Raw genomic sequence first — 27,991 nt, 5'->3', positions numbered from 1 at the left:
TGCTCAACTAGCTAAATGGTTCTTCTGATAACTGCTACAACTATAGATGTTTCACCTTAGAAAGGGGGATTCCAGCACATAAAATTTGAATGACACACTGATAAAACACATTCTAGCATTCTGTTTCGATCTGCCATATATAACACACATTGCAACATCTAAAAGTTTGAAATACATTCACTTGATATCATCGAAACACAAAAGTCCAAACAATGGAAACATGCCTTCAGTTCACACTACTTAAGTGTGACTCCTGCAACTAATGACTTGAAACATGCATTTGACAGAAGTCTGAATTGGAGTGTACAGGAGAGACCATTGTGGGTCGTGATTTTTTGGGCGGTAGTCTTGGGAGCTGGGACTGACTCCTATCTTGATCAGTCTGGTTTGAAACCACCTGATTGGGTCGTGATTTTTTGGGCGGTAGTCTTGGGAGCTGTGACTGGCTATCATCTTGATCAGTCTGGTTTGGAACCACCTGATTGCATGGGACTGAAGATACGAGGTTGGGTTTATCTGCGAAGTCAATAGGTGGTTGGGAAAAAATGCAGTCTGAAGACCCCCAACTGTTTGCCTCCTCAATGCATGAAGGAGGTGGAGGAAGTGGCGAAGAGTCAGGCGTGTAGAAGAACATAGATGGGGGCGGAAGAGGAAGAGACATGGCATCTTCTGGAGGAAGGGGAAGGGTGGTGTTCATGAGACTCAAGTTTGAGTTTTGTGGAGCTGTGGCCGCCATCTCCAGCATCCTCTCCACAGACTGATGCTCCTCTTCTGAGAGGTTGTCATAATACGAAGGTCTCCGGTCACCTGATGATGGTGGCACATAAAAGTTGACCGGAAACTTGCTTAGCTGGCGATAGGATTTATACAAGGAAGGTGACGAAAATGGATCTTCTACGATGAGATCCAAAGGTTGGGTCTTTGGTGGTGGAGCTGGAGCAAGGCAAAATGGGACATCCTCCTCCGGAGGTGAAAGCTCATCCTCTTCTTCGGTACAGGGAGGAGGTGGAGGGGGTAATTCTTGGAGATTCAAAGAGTGGATACTGGTTGAATCTGTCATGGGTGGTTGGTACGGAGGAAGCCAATCGCCAGACACCGCTGATAGGGGTCTACTAACACATTCATTTTTCAACGAAAGAGTCTCTGCTGAAAGCGGTGCAGATTCTGGGTGTAGTAAATGATCTGGTCTTTGTACAGGTGCACTGGCTTCATTCTTCACTGTGGTTCCTGGTTCTTCAGGTGTAGCTTGTGACAATAAAGAGTTGGAATTTAAGTGGGTGTGCTTTGAAAGTGGGGAATTGGATGAGGTAATGGTAGGGATGTGTTTTTCGTTGCTCTGCTTGTAGGTGGTGTTGCCTTCTGTCTGAAGCTTTGTTGAGGTTTGATTGTTGTGTGCTGATGGTGGTAAGGGTACACACTCAGTCTTGTTTACTGGAAGCAGTTCTATTGGACGTTCTTCGCCCAGGGGTATCTTTGGGAACTCATCTCCCTTGGCTACAAGTCAATCAAAAAAAAAAGTTGTTATAATAGTCTAGTATTGCATAAAACCACATTACACTCTTTAGTATCTTTTTACCTTTTTTCTTAAGGTTCAGAAAGTAACCATCTTTTAATCAAGGACAATTTTTATTGTTGAGCTGGCCACATGGGTCTTAATGTTAGATTATAGTGGGGTCATCAACTCTGGACCTCCACTTTAGACACCTACAGAGTTTAGCTCCAACCTGGATGAAACACACATACCTGCAACTTTGTAGTAATCAAGACGACCTTGATTAGCTTGTTCAGGTGTGTTTGATTAAGGTTGGAGCTAAACTCTGTAGTTAAGTAGATCTCGAGGTCCAGAGTTGAGGGCCCCTGCATTATAGGTTTGTGAAAGCTTCAAACTTCTTTGAATCACCTGTCCAAATTATTTTATAAACATCTATGGCATAAGATGTGTTTTGTGGAAGCTTCTCTAACTAGAGCCTTTATTTTTGAGTCTTCACCAGGGATTCTCAACTCTGGCCCTCAAGGTCCAGAGTTTAGCTCCAAATGTTTGCTCCTTGATCAAATTCACCTGCCAGAAACTTTCTAGTAATCCTGAAGTCCTTGATAAGCTTGTTGAGGTATTTGATTATGGTTGGAGCTAAATACTGCAGTAAAGCGTATCATGGGTGCCAGAGTTGAGAACCCCTGTTCCACACTTTATGACTCCAAAGACATTCGAAATTTTGTGAACATGGCTTCCTTAATTATTCCCTCTGGTATTTGCTCACTCAGAATGGTCTCATTTACAAGAAAACACATTCTGTCTTTTACCTGGAGGAGGAAGGTCAAGCTTCATCCTGCGGAGTTCTGACATAGACGACTGTAGGTGCTCAATCACTGCATCATCGCTCATGTTGAAGGAAGAAGCAATACGCTCCTGCAAAAACTCCCTCAGGTCCTCAAGAGACATCTTCAGAAGACACTCTGACGGAAAGGAATGAGGCTTTAGACTTTATAAGCTTCTAATTAAACTCATCTAGACTACCCAAACATGAAAATTAAAGAACTTCTGGCTGATAGAACATCTAGGCAGCTGATTTACCACTACAACTTCAACTTGTTTTTGAGCGCTACTGCCCAGATTAAACATAGTTTTAACAGTTTACCAGAAACTATATGGTTATATGCTGTACATAATAGACATGGTGACAGCTCATGTGGATCTACAGAGGTCAAGAGTGGGATTCATTCTTACTTTTGTGCAATTTGAGGAGCGTATAGGCCATGGCGGTTAGAACTTTTTCTCCTTCTAATATGTAGATGTCCCAAAGGCGCAGGGTGAGTGTAAAGGGTGTCTATATAGTAGAAACACAACAGACTAAAGTCATCAACCAGCTAAGCAGAGCTCCAACATGAATAAAACATTGACACAGGATTCTCTAAAGGGTTCAGCCCGACCATATGAAACTTTTAGCAGATGATGTTTCCAGTCTCTTTCACACATAAACTTGCTGTATGCGAATGACGTAATTCTCACTGAGTATTCAGCACAGAGTTGCAAAATTTGGACTCTCTTTGGATTCGGCTGGTGAAAAATTATGTCCTGTCGAGGCAAGGACACCGACAGGGTGGTAAATAAGACCTTCTGTCCAGGGCCTGGACTGGATCAAAGAGAGGTGGTCAAGAAAGAGAGCACAATTTCACCATTTATCTACACCTAAAAGGTCCATATTTATGAGTGGTAATAGGTGCCATTAGAATCAGAATCAGAATGAGCTTTATTGCCAGGTATGTTTACACATACAAGGAATTTGTTTTCGTGACAGAAGCTCCGCAGTACAACAGAATGACAGCGACAGAACATAAAACACATAATAAAAGAATATAAAAATACAAAAAATACAAATAAGTAGTACAGTACCAATATGAACCTTTTAGGGGTAAATAAGCTACAAAGATGTATCTTTAAGGTTACTATACTACCCAGTTACAAGCTGCTGAACCCCTAAAGGTAATTTTTTATATATAGATTTGTTAAGGTTGCATTGTGGCACTTTTATAAGGGACTGGAAAACCTGTTCCGAAACATCGGCTCTTATATTAATACGAGAAAAAAAGAATGTTTGTGACATGAAAGTTTCAACTCCGTAACGGACACCTTTACTAATGCTATAAAAACAGCGAAAATGAAAATGATGCCTCACCCTATCAATAAAACACTGAAGGAACCATTTGGTTGTGTAGATACCAGTGGACATCTGTTCCTTTTCCTGAGTTGAAGAAAAAATTTGAAAAACTTAGAAAGTGCTTATATTTTGTTAAAGTCAAACAACCCGAGTGTAAAATAAAAAATCTCACCAAGTGTTTCCTCAGTTTGGAAAGGAGTTTGGATAGTATTTGGTCATGATGAACCTGAAAACGGTGGAGTTTGGGAAACCCTGGGATGAAGAATCCTTTAAGAATCCACAGAGGAAGACACAGAGATGTATCACCAATTACAGAGTCTACTACAAAGAGATCTATTTATCTACAAACAGATTCAGAGAGACTTACTCACCATGCATGGCATGTTTCTGATTGGTCAGTAGCTGTGATAAAGCCCAAAATGCATCTTCCTCATTCATGTACATGAGCAGAATGGCAGCGACCTGACTCATGCCCTGACAGTAGCTCACTTCCTACAGAAAACCACATAACCAGATAGACTGAGTACACATTGTCACAAACATTACTCAAGATTCACACATAGATAGAGAATGGCCTAAGGATTACTAGTGCTGATTTCACCAATTACAAAACAATAACTTGAAGATAACTTTTCAAGAGAAGGAACACAAGATGAAAGAGGTTAAATTCAAAGTCCCATGCTTCTCTCCATATCTCTCAATCTCTCCATCCCCCCACCATCACCATCTTCTTGCCCAGTTGACCCACTTTCTACTAGACAACATCAGGAAGGAAAAGGAACATAGTACCATTTCCGGTCTCTTTGAGACCAACGCGCTCCTAATGTTTTTTGCAAACAATGAAATTTATGTGCATGTGTCCCAGTTGTTTTGTCAAACATCCTGTCAAACCATTATAAAAAACGAATTCTTCCATTTGTCTTGTCCAGTTTCTAAATCATCTATACTTAGGGTTAATTCCCAGTAGGTTCCCAGTAAATAAATAAAATAGCATATCATGCAATTAGCACCAGACAGACAGCCTCTGTTATTGTTCAAAAGACCCTGGTCATCCATAACCAGTGGGCAACATCAGAGTCACTGTCTCTGGATTAGTCTGTCTCCAACCAGATTCTGCGCACACTAGGCATATTGTTTCTAAACCTTGTGAGCTGCCTCGCTGTCTACTGCCACTAACTTCTAAATCAATATTTCTCTCATTTTGTCTGTCTTATGTTATTCGCCTTCTTCACAAAGGATACTCCTGTTAGAAAAAGCCTATAATGGTTTGCTGGTATTTCAGCCAGGTCGAACTGGTTTGTTAGCTGGTTTAAGAGTAGTTGTTGGGGTTGGCAAAAGTCAGAGCCAGTCTGCAGATTTTGTGTTGTTAAAGACGATCATTATAGTATATAACCAGCAAAGACTGAAACAGACTATGATTCCATACAGAAGGATATCAAACTTGTTCTAAAACCAGTTCTAAAACATGTATTGTTTTCATTTGTTTCCAAGCAATGAGGTGCATGTTTCTGTATAAGTTTGCAGTGTTCAAAAAGACTTAATGTTTGGTATTTTGGGACTGATTTTCAGTTGTTTAGTGTATAATGCCCAGATTTTCTCTGTAACCATTTACAAAGTCTATGATTACAACCAGGTTTTAAAAGTTATGTTATCCATTCTAGCTTTAAGTTTATTCCATTATTATCTTTAAGCAAATACATTTACAAACAAAAGGGATTACGGGAAAGTTAACTCAAAAACAACAAATGTTATCATCTGGGTTTATAGTACCTACTATTATTAGCATGCGACCATTTGGGACACAATTCTCCTTATCTTGCATTTTAAACAGTACGGATGGTATTCACATTGGCATGTAGCCATGTCTTTATTCACTGATACAAATACAAGTTTTATTTTCAGGTTAGGGTCTATAGTCATTATATTTAGCTTAATGTAAGAACAATAGAAGTCGATGGGAAGTTGCCATTAGTGCAGTAATTGTGGGTGTGTGTGTGTGTGTGTACTGGGTGGGACACCGGACTGCCCTTCTTCCCCTCTAGACTGGTTCATCCAGTACATGCTGTTCTGAGTTACATAACACATTTACACACAAATATTCAAACTCTGTCAGTCTCTTACCGTGTTGTAGACCGAATACGCTGCCAGCACATGGAACAGGGCTTGCTGTCTGCAAAGGACAAAAAACACAGGTCAAATAAACTGTTCCCAATATATTAGATGATGGCTATTATTAGGATTTCAAATATCTAGTTTCAGTGTATGCAGTAACAAGGTCAATGACATGATGCTAATATTTCTGTGACTAGTAATAGTAATTTATTGTGAAATACATAAAAAATCCACTTGAATCTTGAATGAGACTCTTCTATAAAAAGTTTGATTTAATTTATAAGTTAGCTTGTTTTATGTTTTTGTAAGCGCATAATGTAAAAAATATCAGATGGTATAATCACTGTTATACCATGGAAGCCTGTTTCCGCCAATAATAAAAAAATGGCACTTTTTTAATCTCGCAATTCAGAATTTTTCTCTTGCAATTCTATCTTTATATCTCACAATTCTCACAGTTTTAGGTTTATATCTTACATTTCTGAATTTATATTCTTCTCAATGATTTGAGAACAAATAGATAATTGTGAAAAATAAATTAAAATAAAAAAAGTTATAAAATTTTATTTAAAAAATATATTTTTAACCAATTGCCTTTTTTTTCATTTCTATGGCAGAAACATATAATATAATATAATATAATATAATATAATATAATATAATATAATATAATATAATATAATATAATATAATATAATATAATATAATATAATATAATATATATATATTAAAGACTGTAAATTCCTGAAAAAAGTAGCTGAGGGTCCAGCCCAAATCGAACAGAAAAAAAAAAAAAAAAAGCTCACAGTAGCAGTAAGGGTCCTTTCATGCATATGCCATCACATCAGGAGATGCTTGTTAATAATTCATAATGTCTGCAGATTTGAGACTTACTAATGCACAGCAAGACCCTTCATGAGAAGCCAGAGGAAAGCAGAATTGGGACTAGTGTGTTGTAGAAACATTTAGGAGCAACGCAAACAAACAACAGATGTGTTAAACAGCACTTCCGCCCCATATCCTCTTACTGGCTGCACAGAGCTAATAAAAATGTAGAAGTCATTGCTCAAAGCTTCCATCCACCAGATACCCCATGCAGAGAGGCTGGTGGTTGATCTATGTCTGTTGTGGGTGTGCCGCCCATGCAAACCACATGGCTGAAACTTTTTCTTCATGCACTTTGTTCTACAAGCTCCTTTCAATTTGTTAAGTAAGCAGGATGACTCTATTAAATGTCAAATTTACTGAAAGGTTATTGAAGGGCATCTGGTCAACATTTGTTAAAAAAAAATCATTATGCACTCATTTTCGGTCAAATTGTCAGTTTAAAAATGGAAAAATAAACTAAATGTTCCTGACGTCTGTCAATTTTTAAGAGGATATACAATCCCAAGTGGGTCTTTATGATTGTCCTGTACAAAAGGATTTTTTGTTTTTGTTTTTTCATGACACTGTGGCAGATCTTTAGTTGTTATGGACAACATCAAAGTATATATTTATTCTGGGCATAATGGTTAGAAGTCACCGGTTGTGTCATTTCCTGTGAGGCTGCTCACAGTAACAGGAAGTTGAACAAAAACTCAGTCATAAAGAGGAAGTAGCTCTTGTTTTGGTTAAGTTCACAAAGTCTGAGCACTTCATTTCAGAAACATCTTAACTCAAAACTCTTTATATTCGTTTGACTCAAAGTCTGCTTGCCAAACAGACCTCGAGTCAAATGAAGATAAGGAAAAGCTTTCTTGTGCATGTGTAAGCATGAAATTGTGAAATATCTTACTTGACCCCAAAGCGTTCCATGAACATGATATGGTCTCTGAAGGTCCTATTGACATCCAGGTCAATCTGCTTAATTTCTGTTGAATACTTCTTGGCTTGTTCCTTCATTGTCTACAACAAAATTAAAACAAAAAAGGTTGACAATGAACAATTTTGAATTTAGCATTAGCAGCACCAAACAGATTTGCAAAAATATTTTCCCAAGCACTCCCCTATCTGCCATTGGTCAGACAAACAGGTAGCCCCAACACAAACAAGTGCTGTAAATATAGCAATATGTTCGGCAACCAAAATTACTTGTCAAAAAAAATAAAAAAATAAGTAAATTCAGTGTCCGGCCAAATAAGTGAAAAGACTGAACGAATTGTACAAAACAATGACGTGATGACATCAAATAGAGGTGTTCATAAAGTCAGTGTGATAGCATTTAACCCTTATGCGTTGTTGGGGACGTTTTCGTCCACTAGGGGGTAAAGTTGAGTCTTATTTTGGCCACAACTTTCTCTGTTTTTTTCTAATTTATTTTGCATAAATCTATTAATCAACCTCAGTCCTGATCAAAACTGCCAAATATATATATATATATATATATATAAAAATCCAACATTTTAACTCTTTAATTACCAAGTTCATAAATGATGTCACTGATTTGGGGGAAAATAAACACACAAAATGACTTCTTTTCAATGTAAAAAGAGATTGTGGACTGGATATTTTGTTTACCTTTTATCACAGTCTTGGGCATGTCAAAGATTAGTAACAACATTGGCTTTGATGCATTGTTAGTTTTTGTGCAGCATTAGATTTTTATTTTTTTCTCCCTCATTTATTGATCGTGGCTGTTTTTGCCCCATTTACTTCCATTATAACAAAATTTTTTGATTGCAAAGCCATGACACCATATAATCATCCATTCTTGATGGTTGATGGTTTTTCCTGTTGGTAAGAGGTCAAATTTGTTGTTTTTACAGTTGATCACTAGGTGGGACCATTAACCCTTTAGATAGGCCTGTGCAAAAAAAAGCTTAGTTTCTGGCTTGTATATGGAGTTATATGGAGTATAACAGCAAATTATAGTGTTTGTGTATGTGTGAGATTCTTGATTGTTGGTGTTTTTTTCTGTTGGGAAGATGTAACATTTGTTATTTTTACAGTTAATCACTAGGTGGGACCATTAACCCTTTAGATAGTGTTTAAATCCACGTACCTTGTTTTTGTTTTGTCTGTACTTGTCCCCACCATTAAAAGGCACCAGGTGCATAAATACACTTACTTTGTTTTTGTTTACTTCATGTAGTTCTGAGAGCTGAGGTGTACATTTTGATTTTCTCAAATACATCAAGGTAAGTGCGCAAAGGACTCTCACACACTCTCTCTGTCTCTCTGTCTCTCTCTCTCTCACACACACACACACACACACACACACACACACACACAATATAGTATGCTGTTATACTCCATATAGCTCCATATACAAGTCAGAAACTAAGCTTTTTTGGCACAGGCCTATCTAAAGGGTTAATGGTCCCACCTAGTGATCAACTGTAAAAATTACAAATGTTACCTCTTCCCAACAGGGAAAACCACCAACCATCAAGAATGGATGATTTTATGGTGTCATGGCTTTGCAATCAAAAAATGTTGTTATAATGGAAGTCAACGGGGCAAAAACAGCCATGAACAATAAATGAGGGAGGAAAAATTAAAATCTAATGCTGCACAAAAACTAAAAATGTTGTTACTAATCTTTGACATGCCCAAGACGAATTAAAGTGTTTAAAGGTAAAAAAAAGCCTTTCAGCCACAATTATTTTTATATTGAAAATAAGTCATTTTTGTTTTTTCCCCCAAATCAGTGACATCATTTATGAACTTGGCAATTAAAGTGTTAAAATCTTAGATTTTTTTTTTTACATTTAGTTTTGATCAGGACTCATAGATTATATCATAGGTTAATAGATTTATGCAAAAAAAAATTGAAAAAAAAAATGTATCTGATACATTTTTACAGCAGTTTAATTTAGTGGATGTTTTCATCCTAAACATAACGAAAGGGTAGTGATTTTGAACAATGCACAAGAGTTAAAAGTGTCAGACAAATCATTACAAGTCATGTACAAGTCATACAAATAAAATCATTACATTACAGCGAGAGACTGTTTAGTACTGCATCACATGTCTTCGATGAGAAGAGGAAGGGGTGGTTTTTGCTGGTTACTGTATGATGATTGAAAATGCTAAATGGCCTTAAACAATTAGTAAATAAACTGCAGAATGTAGTTTTTTAATACATGCATGAATTGCATGTATTAAAGCACTGCACAAGCTCACTTTGCCAGGGTTCAAAGTCCAAAGCGCAAAGAAAATCTGCACTGAAAAAGTTTTACTCGTCAGTTTTCTCAGTAAAAGTTTTTACAAGGCATGTTTGTGACATTGCGACAGGCTATGTGCGACAAACATCTTTTCCAAATTCTTTTTGAGAATCATTTATTAATCTGCTGTTTTCAACAAAAACAAGCACTGAGGTCTTCTTGCAGATTTCCTTCCAAAATCTCTCCATCAACATTCATAAGTTATTATTGTAATTTTACAGCTTTGTAAAATAAAATTAAAAATACAATAATAATGATAGTAATAATTACAACAACTCTTTTAATACAATTATTATAGCATTCACAAAGTTGTTCAAATTGGGATACCGTAATATTTTGTTAATAATGTTTTAAAAGATTTTCTTCTGCTCAACAAGGCCACATTTATCTGTACAGTAAAAAAATACACACCTGATTTAAGAAGGAGGCCTCAAAATGGCCAACAAATATTATTTTACTAACTTATTAATTTTAACTTAAATTGTGCTTTTTTGGTATAATATCTGCTAGAATAAATAAAAAAATGTTCAGTGTTAGGTAAATATTTCTAAATTGTTTTGTAATTGGTTCTTCCTTTGAAAAACAGGACAAGACAGCAAGAAGCACATTTTGGCTATTTAGTTTATGCGATGATATGGGGGAGGGGAAATATGAAAAACCATTTGGTAATTGGTATTCTGCATTTTGCCTGTGTTTCAATTTGTTTGGTTTTGGCATCACCCAATAATTTTTATTTCGGCGGATCCTTAACAGAAAGTCAAATGTTGCACAGATAGAGCTGCATTAACTTTCCAAAGGAAAAACAACAACAGTATATACAGTACATAGGGTTGGAACTAGGGATGTCAATGATTAATCAATGATCATAAGAGATGCAATCGGTTAACCGACCATCGACAGCCTTAACCGATTTAATATTGGACTGCTTGCGGCTCATGCACACTCAACATGTGCGAGCGGCTGTGAGTGATGGTGACCGTATATAAATGCATCATTCACAATGTACTAATTAAGTTTTTAATATGATTTAAAAAGTACGATAAAATAGAAACAAAACAAAGTTATACACAAAGCAATAGAAATGTAGTAACTAGGTCATTTCATCAGATAACTGCACTTTGCAGGGCTGCGGGACACATGACAGTCTATTCATCCCTACAACTTGTTAATTCGTTCCTACGACTTATTAATTTGTGGCAATTGTCCATGTTTCATTAATTTTGTTCCCTAAATAACCCATGGTTTAACTAAAATAAGGGAACAAAATAATAAATCGAACTAATTCTTAATTCATGAAATCTTTAATTTCCCTTCCCATGTTTACACCACACAGTAAGAGATGCGATTAAAAGTGAAAGATAATAAAATAAAACTGCAAAATTAGAGGGTTGGACTGTGAAGATTTAGGAAAAGAAACCGGCAAACCAGAACAAAGCCGCGTAAATTAAGGCTATATCTCGAACGGCATCCAGAGGCATGGTCACGATCTAACATTTTCCTAACCCTATAAGAGCACAAATCTTCTGTTTTTATTGTGAGTGTGCACAAATGAAAGTTTTTATTTTGATTTTTTTTTATGTCTTAGCTGTTTTGATCGTGCCAGGGCCTGGAGCACATGTATATTCTAGCAATTCAAACTTACATCACAGTCTGTTCATTATCAAAATAAAATAAACTAAACTAAACATTTAAAAGGTTACACTGGTCAGTTTAAACAGACCAGTATACCGGTCCCCTCTGCTGTTCCAAGGACGTTTTTGCTCATATGAAGAGGATATTTTCTGTCCATGTGCGAATGTGTGTTAAGGACATTATATAGTTTACATTAAAAATAATAGTTTAACATTCAAATACATTGCGAATATGGAAACATTTGGATTTGTGCCGAATGAGACATGAGCAGTAATCTCAAATAAATCTAGCTAAAGCTGCGCTCACTCGTTCTTGGCTGCATGCACGCATGCACAGTCATGATCGAATGCACTAGATGCTGAATTTCTAAAAACAAATAGGCTAGGCCTACCGGAATGCAAAAATTCAAAATAGGACATTTTCCAGAACAGGATCCAGCAGGATCAAATTAATGTGTACAACAGTGTTTTGCTGCATCAGCGTCGGTGTAAGCAGTTACTGTGCAGCGCAGTCACACGCACCACAGTTACATTTGGGATAATTTTATTTTAAATGCCATAATGTCAGAACACTGCAATTGTGTTTTAAAATACAACAACGAGCACCACAAAACCATTTAAAGAGGCGCGTTCAGCGGTCTCCGTGCCAGAAAACAGTCAACAAAGTAAAATGATCTCAACAACACACTCTCTTAATCTCATAATCACATCTATTCATTTTATAATCCTGCTACTAGCATTTTATTCACACTAATTAATTCAAGTGAGAAGGTGTTTTGTGTGTGTGTTTGTGATTTGTGATTGTGTGCATGCAATAGACGCATTTTGCAGCATTATGGTTAATGATTAATTGATTAATTGATCGTTAATTTAAACGACAATCGATCATGGAAATAATCGATATTTTACATCCTTAGTTTGAACAACTAACATTATAATTTGGGATGAACTACCCATCTAATTAAATTCACGGTGAAAGTTTTTAAAACAATGCATGTTTAATAAAGGCTGATTTTACTTTTACATATTTAGAAAATTAGCAGTTTACTGATTGTCACTGCAGTGCACACTGCGTTTCGCTGTTACTTGAATTACAGTGCATCTAAACCAAACCATCAAATTTTAACCTGCATCTAAATTTTAATTCCGGAACCTTTATAGCCACTGGTTTCCATTTAAGTGCAACACTTCTGTCACTTACATTCGTTAGAGCAGCAAACTAGTTATAAATATTACAGCTGCACCTAGATATATTTAGAAATTTTGATATAGATACACTTCTAGTTATAAATAAAACTCTTGAGAGCTAAAGATTCAGAAATGACTGAAAACAAAAATAAGTTCTGGTACCATGATAACAGAAAGTAATCTGTTTTTTTTTTATTTTTTCAAGTTCTTTTTTTGTTTAGTATATATTATATAGTATATATTATAATTCAGTAAAAACAATTATATTGTGAAATATTAATTTAAAATAACTGTTTTCTATTTTCATATATTGTAAAATGTAATTTATTCTTGAGATCAAAGCTGAATTTTCAGCATCACTTGAGTCTTCAGTTTCACACGATCCTTCAGAAATCATCCTAATACAATGATTTACTGCTCAAAAAACATTTCTGCTTATTATCAACGTTGAATTGTATTATCAATATTATCAATGTTTTTGTTAAAGATTCTTTGAGATTTAGAAGTTCAAAAGAACAGCATTTATTTGAAAAACAAAAAACTATTTAACATTATAATATACTCTCACTTTTAATCAATTTAATGTGTCCTTGATGAATAAAAGTATTAATTTCTTAAAAAAAAAAAAAAAGGATGAAAGAGAAATGACTGACCCCAAACCTTTGAACGGTAGTGTATAGCCTACCAGTTTTCAGTTAATCAGACTTTTGGTTTGCGATATAAAGACCGGTCAACTTAATGCAGCTTACAGTATATTAGCACATTTTATTGTATTTGTTATGCAATACCTTGGATCTTATGTAATAACTGTCAGACTACACAAAGCAAGCAAAGCAGAAAACCTTTGTTGTGAAATAAAACATTGTTGTGCCAAAAGGGCAGACTGGAGACAAAACACATCTGGCTAATTTAAAGGTCCCGTTCTTCGTGATCCCATGTTTAAACTTTAGTTAGTGTGTAATGTTGTTGTTAGAGTATAAATAATATCTGTAAAATTCTAAAGCTCAGAGTTCAATGCCAAGCGAGATATTTATTTAACAGAATTTGCCTACAAAAAACGACCGTTTGGACTACATCCCTCTAGTTCCTGCAGTAATGATGTCACTAAAACAGTTTGTTGACTAACCTCCGCCCACAGGAATAAACAAAAAAGGGGGCGTGGTCTTGTTGCGCTCTGACGGAGAAGAAGGAAGAGCTGCGTTTGTGTTTGTCGCCATGTCGTCGAAACGCTGTTATTTTCATCTCGGAGTCCAATCATCTTTTTTTGGGCGCTGTACTTGGAGATTAATGGTTACAATTAATGTTTAACTCGGTTCCCGAAAATTATAATCCACATGTAAAACTAGGTGCAGCACATTTTGCTGAGGACAGCGATCTTCCTCAATCTCAATCAGTTTAATGCCGGATTCGCACAAAGATTTTTCTTGAAAGATGGAGCAGTTCCCTCTTTGTCTGGAGAAGGCGTTGTTTATGGAACACGAAAGGTAAGTGTATTTTATTATTTAAGTTGGTGCGTTTAACAGTTTCTGTAACTTATTACACAAAGGGCAACGCTGTTTAGCTTTGTTAACTAGATGTTAGGGCTGTGCAAAAAAATCTAATGTGATTTTCATGCACATCTCATCAGTAAAAACGCTCCTGTGATTATAAGTACATCTCCAGCACGTGCGTTCAGATCAGGATTGGCAGTTTTTAAAAACAAATCCTGCCCACTCGCTTCTCAAAACTTGTCCAGAACTAGCCCAATTGCGTTTCCAGGAGGGCAGCGCGCGCTCAGCTGCTGTCGAATCACAACACAGGAACCGCTGGCACAATCACAACTCGTTACGTATTTCTGAAGGAGGGACTTCATAGAACAAGGAAGTCATCAGCCCGTTTTTATGACAGTGAAAACAGCGGTATACAGACAGGTGAATTGTGTGAAAAATACTGTGTTTTTTTACACGCGAAACATGAACACGTTACATTGCACACCGTAAACACAATCAAAGCTTCAAAAAAGCACGAAAAACGGGACCTTTAAACCCAAACAATCACACAGGACAAACCAAACCCAAACAAGCGAGTCATTGAATAAATGAACATCAAACAGACACTTTTTCAATCAAAAGACCTAATCGAGCCCAAACACATCTCACAAACATGATTCCTACAAAGCTCCTACCTCGTATTTCCTGTAATTCGCTTCTTTCACATTTTTCACATCCAGCAGCAGAGCCCAGGCCTGACCGCGCAGCTTTAAGGGAATCCCCTTGTATACCCGCTTCATCATCTACAAAATACACATGGGAAGAGGAAACAAACAGATGGCGAGATTTATTTTTTAGTCTCCAAGTTTCTGGATGTGTGGGCCAAAAAAAAATCACTGTAACACACAGCAGCCTTGAGTGGCATTTTATAGGAATACAATGGCAGCAACAGCAACATAAGAGACAACAATGTTCAGTTACGCAATGCTAATGCTACAAAAAAATGATACACAATTCATAATATTGTTAATTAAGCAAACTATTTTAAAACTTCTTCAAATGTGAGTCATCCAGTTAAACCTGGAGCGGAGTTACCTTTTCACTTGTGCAGTATTTGTCCCAACTTTTCACCATCTTAACCCATTTTTCCTCTCTTTCAACCTCCTGGAGTTTATACTAGGGAAACAGCACAATGAATTTTAATCTTACATCTAAAATATTCATAAAACAAAGAGGACATTCAGCAAGAACACCATAATTCAATGGGCTAATTTCTCTAAACTGTATTTTGCCATAAAAGATTTAACAATAATTTCAGCTGCAAAGAAAGATGATATCCTCAAGTCACCTTCTCCTCCGCCGCGGTCGGTGTTGGCAGTTCCTTTTCACTGGGAAAAACAAATTACAAAGGGGAAATGATTGTTTAACCTGTACAAGAATCAGAAGCTCCATTCAAATAACATGAGATTTTACTGTGGCTTTATGAAAAATAATCCTGACAACACGTTCTAGTGGTCAGTCAGTTAACCAAAATACACATAAAAGCCATATTCTTCATAACATAGTTCGCACATATTCTCTGCGTTTAACATTTTCAACTGAAGACAGAGGTTATTGTGTGTTAAAACTGCCAGGACAGGGACTTACTGCAGGAAACCGAAGCGGTCCGTGACCTTGTAGATGCTGTAGTCTGGATCCTCCCATGGGTTAATGTGCACACCCTCATGCCTGCCCTGCAACCGGCCCAACAAACAAACTGAGAAACTGGAGCAAAGGCAAAAGACCCTCAAACCACGAGATGACTGGAACTCTTAAAGTTAAAGGAGTAGTCTTGTATGAATTAGGAGAGAAATATTCACATATAAAGCCCCGTTTACAAGCAAAAACAGTCTAAATTAGTTCTGATATGGATTTTGGACTTTTTCATTGAAGAAACATTATTATGGATTACGGATGTGTGATGGTTTAAATGCCTTAATGATGGATTTGCTTCTTACAATCACGCAGCTTTTCCCTTCACAAGATGATAATTAATGGACTGGAGTCTGGATTACTTGTGGACTCTCCTTCTGACGGCACCCATTCACTGCAGAGGATTCACTGGTGAGCAAGTAATAACTTTTCCAGCAATTTTATATTTATTTTGGGTTAACTATTCCTTTTAAGGAAGAACATTTGAAAACGCCCCACTTCTTGAACAGAACAATTCAGATCTCCAAAATAAACAAGAGTTGATACAAGAAACCCCCAGGATTTAAAATTTCTGCTAACAGATTATATTTCTGTCTATCCTGAACATCTAATCTGTCTCCACAGCCTTATCTAAAGGTATCTGAAGAACGCTGAGAACTTCCAAATATGCAGTAGTCAATATTTGAGTGTAGCAGCAATGTTAGCATGACATCCAGCTGTTGTCTGTCAAAACACTTCCTCCTCAAAAGATTTTGGCTGTGTCCGAAAGCTAAAACTTGCTGGTTTTGCAAGCTGTATATGGAAGCATGAAGGCACAAAGGATTGTCCAATGTTCACATAACATTCTGTCTACTAAGATCTTCTGAGAAAGCTTCTGTGAATGCACTTATTGGCACTTATTGCTTCAGAAAAATCTAGTTAAGGTTACATGATATAGTCAAGTCTTTATAAATTGATCTCTGAATAAAATTGTAATATATTGAGTGACTCTACATCGATTTTTCTAAAGGCAATATATTTGCATGATTTTTTAAAGTTACATTACCATATTGAAATGTACAGTGTGCCGCACAGATGTACCTTCAGTGTACATGATATCCCACAACCCTGTGTGGGCAGTTTACACACAATAAACTGCCATCTGATGGAGCAATTAAAAACAGAAGAAACTAATACAGAGATATTCACATTTGAACTTGGTCTTATCTAAATTTTATTTGAATGAGTTTCAGGCCATCTAAACCGGTTCCTGGGGTGCCACTGTCCTGCAGAGTTCTGCTCCAACCCCAATTAATAAACAAACCTGAACTAGCTAATCAAGGTCCTCATACTCACAAGAAACTTCGAGGTAAGTGTGTTGGAGTATAAACTATTATAAATAGGAGCAAGACTGGACACCCCTGTTTTAGATCACAACTTTTGGGTAGTGTAGTCTAGTGGCTAAATATCTGGGATAGTTGATCCATGAGCTATCACAATCATTCCCTTGAGCAATAATAAATACACTATGCTACTTCAAGCAGTGGCATAACCTCAAATAAGGGTTGTTCAATTAATCGGGGAAAAAAAAGGGTTCGATTTGGATTTTGGCCTCTAACGATTATGAAAATGCAATAATCCAGATTAAATGATTATCACGCCCCGTTCCGCCCCCTTTCGCAGCGCTGCACTTTCATTCTGCCATATAAGCCCAATTTCCCATGCAAATCAGTAAAATTGTGTAACGTGACATTTGCAAAAACCGATTCCAAAAAAGTTGGGACACTGTACAAATTGTGAGTAAAAAAGGAATGGATTAATTTACAAATCTCATAAACGTATATTCTATTCACAATAGAATATAGATAAGGCCTAAAAAAAAAATTTGTTTGGTTCCGGTTTCCGACCGACCCTGTCAATTTATGTGCGACCCAAATTTATTTTATGAGACTGGGGAAGAACGGTCTTTCACACATCGTTAATTAAATTACAGTTTCCTTTAAATGCTGTTTTACACTTAAGTTATCCGTTAAAAACCATTAAGTATTGCATCAAAACCCTTTAACTGTCAATTCCTAAAGTGAGCTATAACTTAAGGTTTGGAAATCGTAACATTAAGAGAAACACGGGGGGAGTCAACAATATATCGCGGAACAGAGAGGGCACTGACAACATGCTGACAGACAGGACATTAACATTACCAGCTTACTTTTAATATGAAACAAAGTCTCATTTGGTTATTTCACCTTTCAAATGTGGTCATTTTTTAAAGAAATGTAAACAATAAATACCGTTTTGTGGCTCTTGAATGTGTCGAACAGATCGCTGTAAGTTAGATCATCAGTTAAAACTAACTGATCGTCTCTTGCTTCTAGTTAATTTATAGCATCAAAATCAAATAAACCACATAAATGAACATAAAGAATGTTGTTTGACTACAAAAAGATGTCTGTACACTCCGTTTTTCAAGTTCAAATCCTCCATGTTAATCTACTATGAGATCGCCTGTCAAACTCCCGCGAAGGCTTTTTGTGTGTGTGTGTGCGTTTTGCGTGTCTATGGCAACAACAGACTTTAAACGGGAATACAGAATCACTGTCGTAAAAGTACCGGTACACACATTTAAAATCAGCGCGCGCGTGTGTGTGTGTGTGTGTGTGTGTAAAACTGCCACTGGAGAAAAAAAAATAATAAATTAAAAAAAAAATAAATCCCTACCGACCAATGACCTCAACTGACAACCAACCGGTACCAAACTTTTTTTTTTTTTAGGCCTAACATTAAATGTTGAAAATGAGATATTTTGAAATGTCATGCCAAATATTGGCTCATTTTGGATTTCATGAGAGCTACACATTCCAAAAATGTTGAGACAGGTAGCTATAAGAGGCCAGAAAAGTTAAATGTACATATAAGGAACAGCTGGAGGATTTGCAATTGCAATATATTAGGTCAATTGGCAACATGATTGAAGAGCCTTTCAGAGTGGCAGTGTCTCTCAGAAGTCAAGATGAGCTGATGAATGCTGTGGTGAAAAAAATAGTGTGGTAATAGAAAAATAGTGGAGCAATATCAGAAAGTGCATAATATCATCCAAAGATTCAGAGAATCTGGAACAATCTCTGTGCGTAAGGGTCAAGGCCGGAAAACCATACTGGATGCCCATGATCTTCAGGCCCTTAGACGGCACTGCATCACATACAGGAATGCTACTGTAATGGAAATCACAACATGGGCTAAAGAATACTTCCAGAAAACATTGTCGTGAACACAATCCACCGTGCCATTCGCCGTTGCCGACTAAAACTCTATAGGTCAAAAAAGAAGCCATATCTAAACATGATCCAGAAGAGCAGGCGTTTTCTCTTGGCCAAGGATCATTTGAAATGGACTGTGTCAAAGTGGAAAACTGTTCTGTGGTCAGACAAATCAAAATTTGAAGTTCTTTTTGGAAAACTGGGACGCCATGTCATCCGGACTAAAGAGGACAAGGACAACCCAAGTTGTTATCAGCGCTCAGTTCAGAAGCATGCATCTCTGATGGTATGGGGTTGCATGAGTGCATGTGGCATGGGCAGCTTACACATCTGGAAAGGTACCATCAATGCTGAAAGGTATTTCAAAGTTCTAGAACAACATATGCTCCCATCCAGACGTCGTCTCTTTCAGGGAAGACCTTGCATTTTCCAACATGACAATGCCAGACCACATACTGCATCAATTACATCATGGCTGCGTAGAAGAAGGATCCGGGTACTGAAATGGCCAGCCTGCAGTCCAGATCTTTCACCCATAGAAAACATTTGGTGCATCATAAAGAGGAAGATACGACAAAGAAGACACAAGACAGCTGAGCAACTAGAAGCCTGTATTAGATAAGAATGGGACAACATTCCTATTCCTAAACTTGAGCAACTTGTCTCCTCAGTCCCCAGACATTTGTAGACTGTTATAAAAAGAAGAGGGGATGCCACACAGTGGTAAACATGGCCCTGTTCTAACTTTTTTTAGATGTGTTGATGCCATGAAATTTAAAATCAACTTATTTTTCCCTTAAAATGATACATTTTCTCAGTTTAAACATTTGATATGTCATCTATGTTGTATTCTGAATAAAATATTGAAATGTGAAACTTCCACATCATTGCATTCTGTTTTTATTCACAATTTGTACAGTGTCCTAACTTTTTTGGAATCAGGTTTGTATATTTATACATTTAAAAGCATGAAAGAGAACTTGTCCTGCTCCTCAGGAAGAGGTATGCGCTCAGAGACGGAACAGAACATGGACATGTAAAATCATCTCTTAGCTCAAGGTGCGCGCTTACAGGAAATGCATTTGATATCTATCACTATCTATAAATAAATTACTCGTATAAAGTTTTGGTCATATGGCACCCTTATAATCGTGTTAAATAAACGTGATAACAATATTGACCAAAATAATCATGATTATGCTTTTTGCCATAATCAAGCAGTCCTACCTCAAATCGTGGCATCTCCAAGAGGACTGTGTTTACTGCAAAATCAAATTTGATTTGATTCGATTTGATTAATGACCACTTACTACTTTAATTGGGCTACTTTGTCAATATGCATTGCTGACAATCATTAACCAGTTTCCCCTTGTCTGGACATCGGCTCAACCAGTCAAAGATCAAAACTATAGAAAAGTCAGAAGGTAGACAACTGTAAGGATGTAACTTGCCTTCTCATATTTTCTGATGATCTCAGCCCGTTCCTCCGCTATTAGAGTATCAATGTCCTTCTTCATTTCAAAATCTGGGAAAGGAACAAAACCAACAGAAGAATTTGAGTAAACTGGCTCATCTAGGCACGTGCAAATTTGTTTCTTAGAGTCTGAAAATGATGCTTTACTAATCCTCTTCTGAGCCACCTTCAGGTCTGCTTGGCTGAAACACATGAAAATGATCAGGAGGCATCCACATTCCATCAGTATTATCCAAGTTCTGCCTGAAGCCGACAGACAAGTGCTGTGATGTCAGCTAATTCTTCAGACAACATTCTTGTCAGGGAAAGTGCAGGACAAACTCACAGAGTGCACAAGAACACCAGGACTTTAGTCACATGGGCAATCCATCCACTATTACACATCGCTGTGCAGACCATCAATTCAGCATGTAGATGAACCAATGTGGTCAGATTCATTCACAAACCAAAGCTTTGATGGGAATTTGATATTTGAGCAAGGACATTTTCTGTCACAACTTATTTTAAGGTCCAATTCTCCCTATCAACAAACTATTAATTTTTCAGTATTATGCAGCTTATTAATAGGTATTAAGGTAGTTGTTAAGTTTAAATATTGTGTAGAATTAGGGATGTAGAATATGGTCATGCAGAATAAGTACTAAAAATAAACAGCCAAGATGTTAATAGGTATGGTAATAAGGAACTAGCTAATAGTGAGAATAGGTCCCTACTAAAGTGTTACCAAATGTTTGGTTATGTGCTGGTCACTAGCCCCACTGTGCAAGATAATCAGGTCATTTCAGGGTGAATGAACCATTAATAAGTTGTCTGTTAGTCAATTTGAATAAAAATGCAACTCAAAAGTGTGACCAAAAAAGTCTCCTCTTGTTTGAGGAATCAAATGAACTATATCAAAAATTGACAGAGCAGGACTTTCACAGCTGATACTTGCCACCATGTGTTGAAAACTGTCGAGGTCTGTTAGTTCACATTCTCTGTGGACAGGTGGGACTCTTACAGAGTCTACAGTTCACCAGACAACTGCTCTGCCGAGACACATGGCCACCTTTCTCTGTTTAACCACTTGTCCCAATCATATAAATGGAAATCCAAAATTCCCTTTCATACTTCCCTTCACTCTCGGGAAAAAAGGCTAAAAATGTTACCTTTAGGTACCTTTGGGGCAGGACCCTCAAAAGGATAACTTTTTACCTTATTTACCCCAATGTATACATTATTAAACGAGCATATTAGCCTACTACATTAAGGTACTAATAGGCACCTTCAGGGGTAGAGAATGTGCAAAAAACAAGATTTTGTACCCATAAAGGTACTTTTTTTTTCTGTCAGTATTTTAAACTTCTTAATGTGATAGACAGATGTTTTTTTCTTCTTTGATATACTGAATAATGTATAAATAAACAGCCCACATCTCCTTTCACTTTCATTATATGTAAAACATTGGAGTTAGCCTACGTTTTTCAGCATTCCTTCATTTGTGTTCGACGGAAGAAATAGAGTCATACGCTGTTCAGATTTTCAACATGTAGGCTAGATGATTAAATAATGAAACAACACTATCCTATTTATTTCGTCAACCTCTTGAGAAGTCAAATGAGCCACAATAAACAGATCACAGTCTTAAGACTTGATCTTGTGCTAAAAACACCTTGATTTCTGTTACTGCTGTAGGGAAAGGCTTCTCTGAGAAGCATTAAATCTCACGTGAGCTGACCAGAGAAAACAGGTCACAGCTAGCAAGAGATGCAAGCATAATTTATTTACCACAGTGAGTCTCATCTATGACTTGGGGAACTTAATGGCTTGACAGAAATCATGGGATCAAAAATTTGGGCCACTACAAGTAGGACTACTTGTGATCAGTGTTGGGCAGTAATACATTACTTAGTAAAGTGCTACTGTAATTTGATTACTTTTTTAGTAACAGAGTAATTTAACGCGTTATAATTTTCGAAATAGTAATTAGAGTATAGTTACAAGCTGAGGTCTCTATACGTTACTGCAGCATTACATTGCTGACAGAATGCAGTGTTTTATAATCTAGAGATAGTAAAAAGGGTGTAGTAGGCCTACACGCACTGTCAAGTCAAGTGCCAGTGGATAAGAGACCTGCTCCAGCGAGCCCCTACGCAACATCAGCGCGGGAGAAGATGCACGAGTGCTGGTGCAAGAGGGTGGACACTCGTATGTGCGGGATGCGGGAGAACAAAATGATTCACAGGACTACCGAAAATAGAAATATCTAAAGATAAAATATCTAAAACAAATAAATGGTTATTCATCTATTGCACAAATAGATGGGAAGTTTCCCAAAAAGGGGAAGTCGTGGCCTAGTGGTTAGAGAGTTTGTCTCCTAACCCTAGGGTTGTGGGTTTGAGTCTCGGGCTGGCAATACCACGACTGAGGTGTCCTTGAGCAAGGAACCGAATCCCCAACTGCTCCCCGGGCGCCGCAGCATTAATGGCTGCCCACTGCTCTGGGTGTGTGTGTTCACAGTGTGTGTGTGTTCACTGCTGTGTGTGTGTGTGTGTGTGTGTGTGTGTGTGTGTGTGTGTGTGTGTGTGTGTGTGTGTGTGTGTGTGCGTGCATGCGTTCACTGCTGTGTGTGCGCACTTTGGATGGGTTAAATGCAGAGCACGAATTCTAAGTATGGGTCACCATACTTGGCTGTATGTCACGTCACTTTCACTCACTTTTAAATACAACATGAACTAATATAAAATATAAATGACTAACTGCTGCAAGCGTGTAATACAGAGTTTCTATTCAGACTATAACACACATTTGCAGCATTGAGCAATGCAGTGCTGAAATTTGCATGCTCACAAATCCTCTCATTATAATACACGAATTGTAGACATTATGAAAGATTCATTATGCATATGTTTATTGTGTTAGAACAGAGATTTGTGAGATTGCGATGAACTGAGATGTCTTTTAGAGATTATAAATGCAGCGCTCTTTGCTGGCATTCTGCCATCCAAACCATGCACGCAGCAGCCTCTTGCTTTAGTTAAAAATAACTGTTCTGTGAATGTTGATGCTGTAATAACATTTATTAGGAGCGTGTAGCCTATGCTGGGATTTCATAGATTTCATGGAGAAAAAAGTAACGTATCAAGTAATGCAACTAATTACTTATTACTTTTGAAATAAAGTAATCATAAGAGTAACGTGATTATTTTTAAAAGGAGTATTCAGTAATTAGTACTTTGGTTACATTTTCAGAGTAACTTGACCAACAGTGCTTGTGATGTCTGTAGAAATGTCCATCCTTGTGCAATAAATGGTACTTAAAACTATGAACCATTTTTCTTTAGGTTTAACAAAATAAACAGGTGTATCACCGTCCAAGCAAAGGTTAGAACCAAAGCTCTGCTTAAAACTTCTCATGAAACTAAAGAGAAAAGTTTCCCACAGGTCTTAAGAAATAACAGCATGCTTCCAATTATAAGTCTGCTGTGATGCAGTCATTCTTTGAAGTTTCAGATGAAACCAGTGGCACAATTTGAGTGCAACTATGTGAGATGCTAAAGGTCTACGGTCTAAGTGAAACAAAATGTTAATAATTCTGACTTTTTGGAAATGTTTTTTTATTTTTTTTTTAAATTTTTTTACCCATTTTGACACAACAGCATACTGGAATAAGAAGTCTTGAATGTTTAATTTTGATTTACACAACTACAAAATGCATCATGCATTAGTTCTTTAAACTAAATGCAAGCTCTAAAGCCACAGTTGGATCCTGTTGAAAAGACCATGGGATGTACAGCCAAAGCCATACAGGTGTGTCACCACCACCAGGCTGTCAGTTGCACAGCAGGAGTGTTTCCTTTGTTAAAACAATTAAATCACAGGTCAGCGGCAGGAGGGCAATGAAAAGGTGCTGATGGGGAAAGATCTGTGCTCAATTCAGCAGATTTACTGGCAATAGCTAATATGCAGACAAGAGTAACACACATAGCAGAGATGCACTACAGTTTACATGGAAGTGTGAATATTCACCTTTCATGGACAGCTTTGGGTTCGTTTCGAGAATGACTTCAAGAAATACTTGAACTTTCCCGTGTAGGTTATATACAATAAACTATGTACAAAAGTGAAGTTTAGCCACATCAGTTTCACATCAGGCTCAGACTTTCCCTGGACTGACCACGTAATTTGAAGAAATGTAACTAAGCTGCAGAATCTCACCGAAACCCAAGAGTCAAACAGCCAATTAATTAACACAAATAAATAGGGGTTTTGAAGATCTCAAGTACTGTATGCCATGGATCTTCTCAAACTATGCAGAGAACAAGTCTGGAGTACAATTTTGTAAAATCAAAACAATCAGCCTACATGACAATTTAGCATGTGATACACACTATGAAATATCCCTGGGAAACAAAAAGTGATTTAATAATTAAACACACAATGTCACAACTTAAAGTCCATATGCCAATATCTTAAACTTATGTGCATAAGCCTAACTTAAACTCAACCAAACCGAGAGTAATTCAATCACAGGAAAAAGGAATTAAGAATAATATTTTCTTATATTAATACAGTGTATTTTATTTATATTTTTATATTGCTTACGTGCGGTTTGTAGTTTTAACAAGAATTTATCCACAGTCAAAGTAATTAAGTCAAGAGCATTGAGTGATTTTCTGTCTTTCATTTTCTTGGATTACATTAAAGACACCGACAGCAAATATTAAATTAGGCACAGTAACTTTAAGAGACTGTTTACTTTCACTTACAGTTTTTTCGAACACACTTTCCAAGACAGGTATTTTGACATATTTTGTTTGTATTTGTCGGTACAAGAGCAAGAAGAGGCAGATTTGTTGATTAAGCACTTTGAGACACATCTCTGCGTGAGCCCTGAACACCAGAACACCGCGGGTGCTGAATCGGGCTCTTTCACATCTTTTTCTGTTTGTTTAAACTGCAATTTGTATTTGTTCGTTCAGGTGCAGAAGGACGTGAACTTCTTGAAGGAGAGCTCGCTTCAGTGTTGCTGTTCATGAGACCCCTCTCAGTCGTGAGCCCCGATAATCGCCACCCCCTTTCACCCCGCTAGCGACGGCCCTAAAGGCTAGTATAGCAATATGACAGCACCCAAAATACCATCAAAACACTCCAATGAAGCTCCAGTCTTCACAAAGATGGATAAAAAAAGTCTCACAGGAAACAAAAACTTTAAAAATTAAATACAACCCACCAAATGCTGGCTAAATCAAAGAGATGTTGATTCGCACGGGACTAATATTATCACAGGACCTCAGTGTTCATCGAAGTACAGTAACGTTAGGTCATTTGCAGGTGAATTTTTACTCTACAAAATTACAGACATGGCCGATTCGCACGGGATTAAGATCACAGTTAACCTCCGCAATTATTACAAATGACTGGAGGTCACCAGATAACACTTAATCCAGTGTGTATAGGGGTATAGGCTTCATAAAAAAAATTAAAAAAAAAACTTAATTTGTGTTTTTATTTGGGGGGGGGGGGGGTGAACTGCAACAATTAATCAAAAATAGACTTTTATTATTATTATTATTATTGATGGATCAGGCTGAAACAAATTGAAAAACTGTTCACCGTGTTGCTCAAGTCTAGCAAATCAACAACAAAAGCAATGTTAAAATACCTCAGCCTATTTCCCCGGACTCTTCAACAGGGAAAACTCAATTGGCCTTTTCAACTCTGGACCCCAAAGAAAAGGTGTGAGGTGTGAAAAATTAGAGCGTCTGGAACGTTTGGCATCTTAATGTCACAAAGTTTTCATCAGAAGACCAAAAACCACTTTACAGAAACGCTAACCATTTTGCAGAGCTGTCCACCAAACTTATTGAGATGCTTTACAAACATTAAATGTCTTACAGCTGCAGATATCCAAACAACTTTAAAAAGGTCGAAAATTAGCCAGATATGAATTTTTGGTGATGAAAGATCTTTTCCAGCTGCGTGCACAAAGTTTAAACAACAGTATTTCTAGAAGCGACACAAAAAATGAGACAGAACACGGAACCTATTATTAGATGACAGGCTGCAACATGTTACCTTCTTCCCAGATGATCTAATAGTGTATTGCATGCACAATGCAAATTAAGCAGTCTGCAAAACATGCTCAAATGTCACAGTTCATCTTTCAACGCTTCATTTAACCCTCCAACATTATGGCAAGCAAAATGTAACGATGTAAGGCTCATTCAAAGTGTCTCCGACACAATTATCCTCTTTCTGAGGTTACACATATGTGCAGCACGCCACACATGTCAGTGTGACTGTGGTTCATTAGTTCTCACTGGAGGCTTTCAGAGACAGAAACGCATGGTTTCCGCTGGCCCACATCCTCTGGTGAAAGTATTTTAATACAATGCAAAAGAACATCTAATCCAGTGACTTCTGGCAACACCCTGAATGCGATATGAGGACACAGTGAAGGGTTTGATATTCGGTAGCTAAACACACAAGTGGAAACCGGCGTGGGCCACACCTTGCGCCCTGAAAGAAGGTAAGGAAGTAGGCTGGTGACCACAATGCATCCCGTCCTTCTGAAGTTCAAGGTTTCACCACCAAGCTCATGTCTCATGGGAACAACCAGCAAATGGCGTAGTGCACTGGAACTGAAGCCCTATTTTACCTTCTCATTTCCATTCAGAAAATAAGTCATTTTTCACATTTTAAACATTAATACATATAATAAAAGTAGTTTTAGTGATAAAATGTTATTTTGGCAAGATGAACGTGATCCGGAATGGATTTATTTGACATGCAAGAGTTCTCAAACAGACTTATGGCTGATACAATTCAGTTTAGATACATAATGCTGCATTATTTGAGCTCTTGATGTAAATATAAATGATAAAAGACTCCAACGGCAACATCAATCGCCTTCACATGCGTTGCAACTAAAGTTACATTAAGTTTACTTACCCGTAACTTTTAGTTGTGAACTGGCTATATTTTAAAACAAGACCAAGTTATTCTAGTGTCTAGACGAAATAGACACTCCCAAAGCAAGGCTTCAAGTAAGATCAATAGACTTTCATCCGAGTTGTTTCCACGCACGGACGCGTCAGTAACAACAACGGCTGATAAAAGACACTCTCATCAAACTGAGTGGGAACAAAACAGCAGTATAATCCAAACAAATGTCTTACCTTTGGAAACAGACGCTCTGCGCTGCTCAGGCTGTTAGTAAATAACATGCGTGTTCATAGTGAAACCGCTCAGCGTGGACAGACGAGACTCCAGTTTACCTCTGACTGATCCGAGCGTGAGAACACGAGCGCACGCGCAGTTTCGCTTCACAGGCTGTGATGGATGTAAGACTTTAAAATGTAAGCGCATTAACAATATAAATATACATATTTTAAATAATATCA

General features: G+C 37.3%; 1 protein-coding gene across 1 annotated transcript; it reads right to left on the bottom strand.

Annotated features, from left to right (window-relative positions):
* Window positions 1-27,907, bottom strand: LOC132125032 (USP6 N-terminal-like protein). Its single transcript, XM_059536245.1, has 15 exons — window positions 27,756-27,907; window positions 27,100-27,249; window positions 20,584-20,657; window positions 15,852-15,937; window positions 15,553-15,592; window positions 15,300-15,380; window positions 14,900-15,007; window positions 7,546-7,655; window positions 5,778-5,826; window positions 4,028-4,148; window positions 3,829-3,923; window positions 3,675-3,740; window positions 2,726-2,825; window positions 2,302-2,454; window positions 1-1,494 (listed from the first exon to the last, which is right to left on the bottom strand). The coding sequence occupies exons 2-15, from the start codon at window positions 27,146-27,148 to the stop codon at window positions 260-262; spliced, it is 2,367 nt and encodes a 788-aa protein (XP_059392228.1). The 5' UTR covers window positions 27,149-27,249; window positions 27,756-27,907; the 3' UTR covers window positions 1-259.
* Window positions 27,908-27,991: the final 84 nt, after the last annotated feature.

Source organism: Carassius carassius, chromosome 43, assembly GCF_963082965.1.
Source record: "Carassius carassius chromosome 43, fCarCar2.1, whole genome shotgun sequence".
NCBI lineage: Eukaryota > Metazoa > Chordata > Actinopteri > Cypriniformes > Cyprinidae > Carassius > Carassius carassius.
Note: the sequence above shows the minus strand (reverse complement) of the source record. Positions and strands in the feature narration are given on the sequence as shown.

What these genes read in the sequence shown, in the direction of transcription:
- LOC132125032 (XM_059536245.1), bottom strand. Translation starts at nt 27,148, where the DNA reads ATGCATTGTGGTCACCAGCCTACTTCCTTACCTTCTTTCAGGGCGCAA. An exon ending in GCTCCTCAAATTGCACAAAA is followed by an intron (nt 2,455 to 2,725) that starts GTAAGAATGAAT and finishes CCTTTCCGTCAG; the next exon opens with AGTGTCTTCTGAAGATGTCT. An exon ending in GCTTGACCTTCCTCCTCCAG is followed by an intron (nt 1,495 to 2,301) that starts GTAAAAGACAGA and finishes ATTGACTTGTAG; the next exon opens with CCAAGGGAGATGAGTTCCCA.